The sequence below is a fragment of the Hibiscus syriacus genome, unplaced genomic scaffold (assembly GCF_006381635.1).
Source record: "Hibiscus syriacus cultivar Baekdansim isolate YM2019G1 unplaced genomic scaffold, ASM638163v2 tig00003507_pilon, whole genome shotgun sequence".
Taxonomy (NCBI): Eukaryota; Viridiplantae; Streptophyta; class Magnoliopsida; order Malvales; family Malvaceae; genus Hibiscus; species Hibiscus syriacus.
Window position 1 is genome coordinate 460,221 of NW_024061975.1, and position 12,036 is coordinate 472,256.

General features: G+C 35.7%; 1 protein-coding gene across 1 annotated transcript; it reads right to left on the minus strand.

The window, feature by feature from the left end:
* Positions 1-7,207: 7,207 nt before the first annotated feature.
* Positions 7,208-9,732, minus strand: LOC120178707 (3-hydroxy-3-methylglutaryl-coenzyme A reductase 2-like). The gene is made up of 4 exons (XM_039184501.1): positions 8,528-9,732; positions 8,242-8,423; positions 7,804-8,150; positions 7,208-7,592 (listed from the first exon to the last, which is right to left on the minus strand). Exons 1-4 carry the CDS (start codon positions 9,631-9,633, stop codon positions 7,350-7,352), a joined length of 1,878 nt encoding a protein of 625 aa, XP_039040432.1. The 5' UTR covers positions 9,634-9,732; the 3' UTR covers positions 7,208-7,349.
* Between the last annotated feature and the right edge of the window lie 2,304 nt (positions 9,733-12,036).

Consider the following 12,036-nt stretch of genomic DNA (forward strand, 5'->3'; position numbering starts at 1 on the left):
TCAAGCTTCGTTTCAAGATCCCAAACATCCCATTTCACCATAGTTTTCTAAAAACGGGTTTTATGAAGGTTTAATAAATCCTTATAGTTTAATCCTTTTTTTCATAAAGGAAAGCCTTAGGAAGTGTTATTGAATCATTCTCAGCCTCTAAACTCAGCTAGTAATTTTTGTTTTGAATCTTGTTTAGTGAGAGAGATTGGAGAAAGCTCAAAAGCTAAAAGGAATGAGAAACTCACTCTTGGTTGAGTATTGAGTGTTTTCAACAATGTAGCATCAAAGGTAACTCGCCTATACCACATGTAGCTCATTTAGATGAGTTTTGGTAGGTTGCATGAGTTTGAGCATATTCATGGTATATTTGGTGTTTATGTGTTTCAAACATTGTTATGGACTCTTATTCACCTATATTATCATACATAACATTGAAACATTATTTGGGGACCTCTTTAGGGATTTTGTGATAGAAATATAGGATTTTTCGTGCCAAAACAGTGCACTCTGAAGGTTGGGTCTCAAAACCGAAAGCTTGGTATTGAGATTGTTCTTCATTGTAGAAAAAAATCCCATGATTTCTAGGCAATGGTATCGAGACTCAGTCAGGGGTATCGATACCGAGGTCACGGTCTTGAGACTCACAGGTTCATTATCGAGACCAAAATTTTAATAGCCTTTTCGGTATCGATACTCATATCAGGTATCGAGACCAGATCAGGAGTATCGATACTGAAGGGCCAGTATTGATACCAACAGTCAGCTTTGGGTGAAATTACCCCAAATTTAAGATATTAGACTCGAGGTACCCCCAAAAACTCAGATTAACAACAAATAAGACTTCAAGTGATAACAATAATTCATAACATAATAGTACAAATAATAATAGCTATGAATTTTATAAAACTAGCCTTGTTTGACACTCGAAAAATAGTCAGGACACCCGAGTTCCTCTTAGAAAAAAATATGATAGTCAGTGGATATCCAAGTCACTGCCAAGGCACTTCAGTAGCCGATTGGGCGCAGATGCTCCAAGACTCGAAAGAGTAAGTTGGTGGGTGTACGTTTCTAATGTAGAATTACGGATCTCACCTGGTGTACCGTGAGTATATCGACAGTGCTAGAGGGCCAAATCGTGGGGAGTTATCTTCACCAGATATTCCAGTACAACAGACCAGACTGAAAAAGACCATCAGAGTATGTCTTGAGTAAAATTTAGAGGGCATGTACTATTTATGGACCCTTTTGTATATTCAGTCGTAACTTTGATTTGTACTTGGTACTGTATTATTTTGGATATATATTTTGGAAGCTCCCCATTATTTTGTAAACTCATATTTATCATAATGTTTTATTTTTATTACTATGAATGATTTGATTTCAGTGATTATAAACAGTTCTTAAAGAAAACAATTTGGGTCACTATTTTGGTAGTCTCATGTAACATTGTAATCCATGGATCTTCGGGTCGAACTGGATTAGAGTGTTATAGTTACACTGGTTGTAACCCACTCCTACGAGTGTCACTGGGCCCTTTTGGCCATTCACATTCTTCATGGACTAAGTTTTATCCTTACGGACCATCTAAAGCTCTTACGGACCTTAATTTGGGTCAAAACTGATCATCTGAGGTGGGTATTATTGATACTCTAACTGTAGTACCGATATCATAGGGTCAAGTATCTATACCCCTATGAGTATCGGTACCAACATTTTTAGTCTCGAGACTAAAGGGGCAATATCAATACTTCTTTGGCAGTATCGATACTCCCTGCCCAAATACCCTAATTTTCCCCTGATTCATACAATATTGATTCTTGAACCCATAAATGGATATTTTAGGCTCAAGAATCACCTAAAAATCACCTTAAAGGCCATGGTTTGATTCTAAATCATGTACTAATGATGTGTGTTATTATTTAGGGTCTTAAAGTGTCATAAAAACACTTTATTTACATCTAAAACATTATTTATGTTATTAATCAAGTTTGAACCCTAAAATGTTAAACTATACAAATCTTAGCAATTCTTGAAATTTATAAAAGATTAATACTTCAAGGGATTAGAAATACACTACCTTGATGATTGAATCCCAAAATAGAACTCCTTTAGCTAGAAATCATCCTCCACCATGACTTGGATGATAAAACCCCCAGCTTTCTCTTTCAACCAAAGAAACCATGGCTTGAATGGTTAAATCCAAGTTACAGGAGGGATTAAGAATGAAAATAAATCTTGAAGAATGTAAGAAATAGTTCAAGGGACTCACATTGGCTTAAGGAGCTTGACGAGGAAGAAGAAAGAAAATGAAAATTGAAGGGAAAAAATGAAATGAGAGACATATAAAAGCTCTCATCTTTAAAAATTGGATAATTACACTATTGGTCCCTCTTTATCTTTCTACTATGCAAAAATCCCCTTTTCATGGCTAATTGGGCCCAATACTAACCCAATTAAGCCCAACGATTGGAATTATAATTTATATGGGGTCCACTTACCTCTCGGGTAGACTCGAGACTACTATCTCATAATTTGGGGTGTTACAGGAAGTATGTCAGGCCTAGTCTATGACTTGTAAGACCTTACCGCAGGCTCATCTACTTTGTGCACAAGGATAGTCCTTATTGTAGATCCTTATGCTATCAGTATATGGTCCTTACCGGGTGTCACTAAAGTAAAACAGGTTTTTAGCGAAATTTTTTGGGTCATATAGCGGCGTTTTTAAGCGGCGCTAAAAACCCTAACGGTGAAAAAATCCTGCAAAAAACGTCGCTAAACCCAACACCGCAAAAGGTAACAGCGTTTGTGGATGAAAAACACCTCTAAAGATTATGATTTTTAGTGGGTTTTTTCCAAAAATGCTGCTAAAGGTTATGATATTTAGCGGTGTTGTTGAAAAATGCCGTTATATATCTTTTCTTTTGTGGCGTTTGTAAAAAAACGCCGCTAAATGTTTTGACATATAGTGGAATTTGTTCCAAAAAATGTCGGTAAAGGTAATAACATATAGTGGTGTTTGTGAATGTAAAACACTGCTATTGACTATGGTTATAGTTGTGTTTTACGTATAAACGCCGCAAAAGATCTAGAGCTTTAGTGGCATTTTTTCTAAAATGCCGGTATTGAGTATGTATTTAGTGGCATTTGTTATACAAATGCACTAATTAACACTGATTTTCCAAATGTTGTTTTCTACTCTTTTGTTACCCAAATTTAAATTTTTAACTTGTAGCATTATCCAATAAATTTGACATCCATAACAACAAACTTGATATCCATAACAACCAACTTGAACTCCATAACAACCAACTTGAGCTCCATAATAATAAATCAAAGTTTACATTAACGTAAAGTATAATGTAGCTCAACATTGTTAACTAGAATAAACAAAGCATATATCTAAAATAACACCTAATATGGTGGACTTTGGGGTTGGTTTTTTCGTATCATATGCATCATAGCTTGAAGTCGATTTTCAAAGTCTTCACATTTTTTTGATATGATACTTCTCTCTCTGTTTCCCTCACTTCAGTTTCGGCTTTCATTTGAGCAACTTTTTGATCCATTTCAGCCAATTGTTGTTTTAAACGACTAACTTCTAATTGGGAAGACTGACTATGTGATGACATGTGCTGAGATGAACTGAATCTAAAATATTTAGTAGAAGTAACGAATGATCCTTGACAACGAACCCGACCATATCTTTTAGGACCCAAAACTTCATTAATAACTTGATTGTCTATGTCACCCGCATTAACAATATCATGACTTGAAGCCGTAGCTTCATACTCCGCCCTTTTATCCCTCAATTTTTCCTAATAATCAATTCAATAATTATTTTAAATAAGAATGTCATACTATAGATATAAATATAACATAATTCAAATCTTGTGTCCAATAAATGCACCATAATTTATGGTACTTCATCAGTCCTATGAGTGCCATCCTTTTTTGTATGTGTCATGTCGAAGAGCTTTATTCGTCCAACTTTACCACCACACATATTTTCTTACAATGTAGAATTAAAATTAAGTATTGCAAAAAATTATTTAATATTATAAATAATTTTCATTACTATGTGCTACCAATTGTAAATCACTATGTGAATAATCAATAATATCCCATCATTAGCTATACAATCAAAGCTCTTCGATCCTGCTGTGCGAGTAAACTTTTGTTGTTGTTTCTAGCTACACCAACATGCTCTCGGTCCTAAAATTTTAAATTTGTACTTATAAAGTAGATATTATAATGATATATGAAAAATACATCATACTTGTCTTTTCTTTAAACTCCAAAATCTGACTTCATCTTTCTATTGATACATGAGCATTCTAGGTGGGACAATTTGCAGCATATAGGCTGAGATCATTCTTGAAGTATTTCTTTTTTCAAGGCTGAGATTATTTTTAAAGAATGCATCATTATTAAGACTTAAAACAAAAATAATGTTTTTCCATGTGAAGTAAATTATACGCAGAGCAAAAATTCTGACCTTTAATGTTTCTAAAACTTCAAAACATCACTGTCTGCCGTCAAGGAGAAAAAATTACAAAACCAACAAAAAGATCTCTAGATTCAAACTAAAACATACTTGTTTTAGCAAATTTTGAGGGTGAAATGCCATTGCTTACATTTTGTGGGTTATTCTGTATTTATTGTTAGCTACTTTATGAGAAAATTTGTATATTAAACCCTAACACCAATCACCAAAGACAAGAAAAATCATGAATACTAAAAATAATTTTCCATCTCCATCACGTAAATAAGCTTACCTTTGGAAGAGAAGCAATGTACTGTAGCTGAAGTGCCAAGAATCCTACCTTTTGCAAACTTCAAAATGACAAACTAAAAATCTTTATTCCGTAAACATATAAAATGACAAAGTAAAAATCTTAAAGCTGATTGTAATTCAACATTAATGCACCAAAGACCTCTTATAGTGTTATATGGCAATAATACCTTGGGTAAAGGAAACCAAAACAGCCACTCTGTTCTAGTTCAAAAGGATAAACACAACAAGTACAATATTATTCTGACTTATGTTAAAAACGAACTTGAATCAGTTGAGTTAGTGCATAGAGTGAAATCCATGATTGTGTTTGGAAACAACATAGATATAACTTTTAATGACTTAAAACCAGTGCGTGATTAACCCAAAAATAACAAAATACTTTTAATAATGTGAAAAATAATATTTAAGCATATTTAATAAATACATGTATTGAAAATAAACCCTAAATATAGATGTTCATTCATAATTATTTCCCACCGTAAATGCTTGTATTGCATGTAAATGCTTTAACTTTTAAATGTTAGGTTGACATGAAACATTTATAATGATCAGTACGTCATATAACATTTGAGATAACCACACTAAATCAGTCAGAAGGTAATCTTTGTTTTTATATTAACTCAATATTATAAAAGAAATAAATCGAGTTTATTACCAAACATCGATCCAAATAACACTAAGCTCCCAAACCAGAACAATGATATTCATTGGAGCCAAAAACTAAACCAATCTATTTGTTATTCTGAACACAACTTGCAGTGAGACGAGAACAAGGAGCAGTGCACGTGTAATTGCACATTGAGATACTAAAATTTCTTAGCATTTTTACCAACTACTGAAACAAGTATGAATCTAGATTTCCAACGACAAATCAAACCAACAAATTTATATTCCTTAAAGATAGAAGGAAACAGACATCGTAATTAATCTTATAGGGATGTATAGGTAGATAAGGATTGATAAAAAAAAAACATAGAAAGTTTCAGCAAAGCCCAAATGGGTAATTAAAGCATAAAATTCCCAGAATTTTCCAGTACCTGATTGCAATTCCAAAAAAGAAACATCGCCATTGAAGACCGCTTGCACCAGGATATTAAAGAAGCGAGAATGGTCGGCAGTTGGTGACCGGACTGGCGACGACGTCGTGATGCAGAGTCAAATTTCTTTACGTATTGAAAGGAAGAAGAATGTTAGAATAAAATTATGGATTTTGATCCTGATATGTTAAAGTAGTGTTCAGTAGGGGCATTTTTTACGTAAACGCCACTAGGTTATATGACAATTGCGACATTTGGTATTAAAACGTCACTAAAGTTCGAGTATTTAGCGGCGTTTGTATAAAAACGCCACTAAAGTACGAGTCTATAGTGGCATTTGTGTAAAAACGCCACTAAAGTACGAGTCTATAACGGTGTTTGTATAAAAAGACCACTAAAGTACGAGTTTATAGCGGCGTTTATATAAAAACGCCACTACAATATGAGTCTTTAGCGGCATTTATATACAAACGCCAAAAAGTCTGAGTCTTTTGCGAAGTTTGTTCAAAAAACGCCGCTAAAAATGCTTCATTTTGCTATAGTGTACATATTGGTGTATGGTTTAGGGGACATATACATTTTGGTGTTCATATTGGGGTGGTGTTCATGTTTTAAAAGCATGTTTTATAAAATAATTTTTACCATAGTATATATCTGAGTATTTTCATATATCGCAAGGAGCACACTGACTTTTTAGTTCATTCTTTAATTTTTAACTTTTCAGATATCATTCGACAGTAGACTAGCAGACTTGGCATCAAGAGGATCAACTGTTCTCCGTTTTGTATCACTGTATATTTCTTTATGCCCATTTCTACTATATTTTGGTGACATGAGTTTTTCCTATTGTCTTCGTGTATCTGTATTATCAATATTTTTTTCTAAACCTATTTCCATATGAACTTCCGATGTTAGTATACGTACATGTTCACCGTATGAACTTTACCGTTATGTATTTCCGTATTCTACCTTTTATGTGTTTTTTCATTGAAAATGTTTTTCTGAAACTGATATGTCACCGCCTAGATTCAGTTGTAACGTCCAAGTCGGGTCTAAGAGGTTACACTTATTGTTTAGGGTATATGAAAATTTCGAAATGATGAGGTGCTTCAATATGCCATTAATAGATTTAGCTTGGGTTATGGAAGTGCGACACATTTTTCATGAGAAGCTTAAGTGTACAGTCAGCATGAAGCCTTAAGAATATTACATATATATGTAATAGAACGTATGACGTATATTTTCACTCTTTTTTGTAAAATAAATAATTTATATTTATTTAACCGATACTTATAAACATATTTTATGAAGTGAGATGCAGAACGAGTATAACGGGATTTCGAGACTATAATTAACAATCCTATCATTTTACACCATTCTCACATTACATGCCTTTTCTTCTTCTTTTCTTGGATATAAAATAATAACAAAGTACAAAACAAATAAAGGAAATTACAAAGGGATGGTCAGATACATTTATATAGCATGGGATTTGCAACAAACAACTAAACCATGACAACGTTCATCTAGGAAGAAAGCTTGGAAACATCCTTACTTGATCTATTGTACTTCATGTGGCTCTTAACTAGTTGACCCGCTGCTAGTGCCGACATGAGTGACAGCTCCCCCGCAAGGACCGCACCGGCTACAATGGTTGCAAGCATCCTAGAGTTTGCTCCAACTACCTCTTTGCTCGCACCTTTAACCCCCAGCAGGTGCAAACAGGCTGACTGAGATGCAAGCTGAGTTCCACCACCAACAGTGCCAACCTAAACAACAAATCACACATCAACCATCATACTCCTAGTCCTAGTGCTTCCATGAACTCTCTCCAACTGAATCTAAACTAACCTAAATCTGCAGTGACCCAAAATGATCCTATCCAAAACATCCAAACCTTAAAACTCAAATGATCCAATCCCAAAACGATTCAACCGGAAATGACCTGAACCAAAATAGATCATTTTAAAAATCAATTACCTCGATTGAAGGCATTGTGACAGAGACGTGAATGTCCTTTCCATAATTAACAGCTTCCATCATCGTGATGCAATGAGAGCTCTCGACATTTTGAGCCGGATCTTGGCCAGTAGCTATGTAGATTGCAGTGACAATGTTACTGGCATGGGCATTAAATCCACCCAGAGCTCCAGCCATTGCTGAACCAGTAAGGTTCTTAAGCATGTTGAGCTCCACAAGAGATTCCACACTAGTCTTCAAGATCTTCCTCACCACATCACCCTTAATTATGGCCTCGCAGACAACAGATTTGCCTCGTCCTTCAATCCAGTTTACAGCAGCCGGCTTTTTGTCAGAACAAAAATTTCCTAAATCCATCATGAATCTCTAAAATTGAGTTATGAAGCTCAAACAAAAGACGAACAACATAATTATAAGTAATCAGCAAATGAAGATTACCAGAAATGCCGATGACATCCATATCAGGAAAATCAGTTTGAAGGAAATCCAGAACGTTTTGAACTCCCTTGGAAACTATGTTCATCCCCATAGCATCACCAGTACTGCAAGTGAATCTCAAATATAGATTCTTCCCAGCAATTGCACATTTTATGCTTTGAAGCCTACCAAATCGACTTGATCTGCAACCACCCAGAAACTCAAAATATTTTTTTTTAAAAAAGTACACCATAATTAGCTAGAATTTGAACCGCTGAATCTGAAATTCAAAAATACCCAAACAAACCTGTTAAAAATAACAGCCAAAGTATCGAAATTGTCAGGATCTTCCAAATAAAACTTCAGCTCAGCTGCCCTTTTCGCTGTGCTGAACCTTACAACAGGAGCTCTAGTCATGCCATCTTTCAATATAATACATGTAGCTCCACCAGACAAATGAATAGCTTTACAACCCCTGTTAGTACTAGCCACCAAGCACCCCTCCGTGGTTGCCATAGGAACTGAGAACTCTCTTTCATTAAGCAACAGTGGCCCAGCGATTCCCACGGGAATCTGCACGTACCCAACAGGCATCTCACAACACTGCCCTAAAATGGACTCGTAATCAAATCCATCCAGTGGCAAACTCGATAATGATTTCCCCGATAATCTCTGCAGCGCCTCACGCCTGATCGCAGCGGCTCTCTTGCAATCACCTAACTTTGATTCTAAAGAATAGGAAGGGAGCGTTCCGGCCACTACGGATGTAATTATTTCTTCGTCCTCTTCGGTTCTAACAACAACAGGCTTTTCATCCAACAGTTTCTGGGTAGACACAACAGGTACTCGAGGTGGCAGTGAAGGAAGCGAACAATCAAGAGCCTTCCCGCAAGAGACTTTACGAGTATCTTCCTCTGTTGTAACTCTAACAGGCTTTTCATCGAGCAGTTTATGGGTAGTTACAACCGGCGCTATAGGAGTCAGTGAAGGAAGCGAGTCATCAAGAGCTTGGCCGCAAGGGACCGTACGGGCATCTTCTTTACGAAACAAGACTCCATTTTCCTCTTCCTCGTCATTCCAAACGTCACCAGAAGGCCGGAGAATCAAAGACTGAACAAAGCCGACCCCGAAGAACCCCAAAAGATAAATCAAAGAGGCGACTAAAGCGAAAATCGCAACGATCTCGGAAAAGGTGACAAGGTGGAGAGGTATTGAAGCTCGGATCTTTTCGCGCCAACGGGAAAGGAGAAAGTAAACAACGGAGAAGAAGAATGTGAAGAACACAGCATTCGTTAGATACAACGGAAGAGGTAACGCGTCGGAGGCTTTGGTAGTATCTTCCCCTAATGGGATCCTCTTTGTTGGCCTGACAGCATGAACCCGTTTAGCCGCTATAGGCCGGCTGGCTTCCATTACGGACGTCGGTGGCAGCGGAAGCCAGCGGAGGAGGAGGAGGGAGGAAGGAAGTCGTGGGAAACGGTTAAGCTTCGTGTTGGGAACGGTTGAGGAGGTTGAGTGGGTGGGCGAGAGTTTAGGGGGGAAGCAAGTATTTATAGGGGTTGTTGGGGGAATACACGTGTGGAACAATGAAAGAGAGGGGGAGGGGAGCGCGTGAAGAAAAAAGTGAGATGCGAAAAGGCGCGTGAGGGAAATGAGATAGCAGTTGACACGTGTTGATGAATCAAAAGACAAGAGAGTTTAGGTTGTTTGTTTTTGAAAGAGCATTGCAATTTGCATGGTTGATGACACGGCCAACTCACACTCCATGTTCCAAACATGCTCTACCTCATAGGCTCTCTTCATTTTCAAAAACAAGTTTAAATTAGGAATAAAAAAAATATTCTTAACCTATGATTAAATAATTATTTTAATAATTACCTTTTTAGAATATTTTATTCTTAATATTTATTTTAGGTAAAAAATTTCTTTCATGGTAACTACATTGTGGTGCAATATAATTTAAGATTAAGGAATAATGAGAAATGAGTGCAACCGAAAATGTAATAAAAAGCAAATCATTTTAGGTTAACGTTAAAAAGTTAACATTTTAAGTTGTTCATAACCGAAAAATAATATGTATTTTATCACATTTTCGATTGCGCTCATTTTTTATCGTTCCTTAACCTTAAATTAGGTTGTCGACTCATAAACTTTCTCCTCTTTCATGTAGAAAAATAGTCAACAAACTATCAACATTTTAAAATAGAGATTTTTTCCCTAAAATAAAATGATGAGGTGAAAATGATAAGAAAAGAATAAATACTAAAGTGATAATTTAATCAAATTTTAGAGGACTTTTTGTCTTAAAAAAGAAAGATTAAAGAGCTCAAATACTTAAAAAAAGACGGAATAAAGACAAATAACTATTTAGTTAAACATTAGGGGTATTTTTTAGTAGGATGAATTATATGTTTAGTACAACAATTATCATTTTTTTTGTTTTAATCATCCAACTATTTTTTAAAATTAAGCCTAATGTTACGTTTTACTTTCATTTTGGTTACCCACCATAAAAATTTAGCAGAACTACTGATATTATGATGTGATCCAATTTAACATCATGTTTACTTTGCATTTCCAACCTTTCAAGGGGAGAAACTTTCTATTTTTCTACACAATGATGCGTATTTCGTTTGCTATAACATATATATATACTACATCTATAACTATAATGATAATAACTTATTTATTACTATGTGAGGCATAAGTTATTATTATATACTATTGTACACATCTTTATCATATACACATTAATATAGTTCATATACTTAACTTATTCTTTAAGTTTTGAGTGTAGGTACATTCGACCACAACTATGGTAGCTATTTTGAGCTAAATGGTGAAAGAAACAGCAAGGAAACTTACATAGGAACGCTTAGGAAAGCATAAGGAACATTTGGTGAAAATTTGTACGGAGACCAATGGGCTCATAGCTGGATTGAGTTGAAGATTTGAGCTAGAAGATGACTTCAATTCATCTGGGGAGCTGTACCATCATCATCGCCACAAGGAGCTGCCATAACGTTAATCATGTTGCAACTCGCCTATGGCCAGTTCACCTCCAACTCATTCACCTTAGAACTAGCTCAAACATGAAAGGTTACCTTCCAACAATTATGACATTTCATGAATGTTGCTGTCCATAAAGATGCCCTTTCATCAAGGTGCATGTTGGTGAAGAGATAACACCAAATGGAGGACTAAATCATGAAGAGACATGAGGCAAGCACCATGCCTATTCGGCCACCACCCACATGCCTTGCACATGAAAACTTTGGCACCAAGATGAACCAACATATCACCATTCGGCCAAAGGGAGATTGATTCACGCATGGCCGAAACAACATAACACATTTTGAAGAGATAACCGAACCAACATCATCCCAAGGGACTCATCCTTTCACTTAAAGCATTATGTACTTTCATTTAAGTTATGTATCTAGCCGAAACAAAAGATGTCTATTCGACTCAGCCCTCTCATTTCCTATAAATTGAGAGGCTTACCTTTATTTGTAATCATCTCATTCATATTATAAACAACTATTGTGAGTTAAATCTCTCTTCAAGGTTCTTTGAGAACTTTATCGATTAAGCAAGTATATTTTATACTTGTGGCGTCATCCCTTCACCTTGATTCTTATAATTCCTAGATCTTATTGTTGAGACGTTTCTCTGTCTGACGATGGAGAGTGCAAATAGTACACCCCAAACGGTATAACTAGTCTAAAAAAAGTAAGTGTTTATCTTCCTTGAATCAGATGAAACACCAAGTTGTAGAGTCGCCACTAATCTTTTAATTTGGTGAGATTGGTCACC

What these genes read in the sequence shown, in the direction of transcription:
- LOC120178707 (XM_039184501.1), bottom strand. Translation starts at nt 9,633, where the DNA reads ATGGAAGCCAGCCGGCCTATAGCGGCTAAACGGGTTCATGCTGTCAGG. An exon ending in TTGGCTGTTATTTTTAACAG is followed by an intron (nt 8,424 to 8,527) that starts GTTTGTTTGGGT and finishes GGGTGGTTGCAG; the next exon opens with ATCAAGTCGATTTGGTAGGC. An exon ending in TCACAATGCCTTCAATCGAG is followed by an intron (nt 7,593 to 7,803) that starts GTAATTGATTTT and finishes TTTGTTGTTTAG; the next exon opens with GTTGGCACTGTTGGTGGTGG.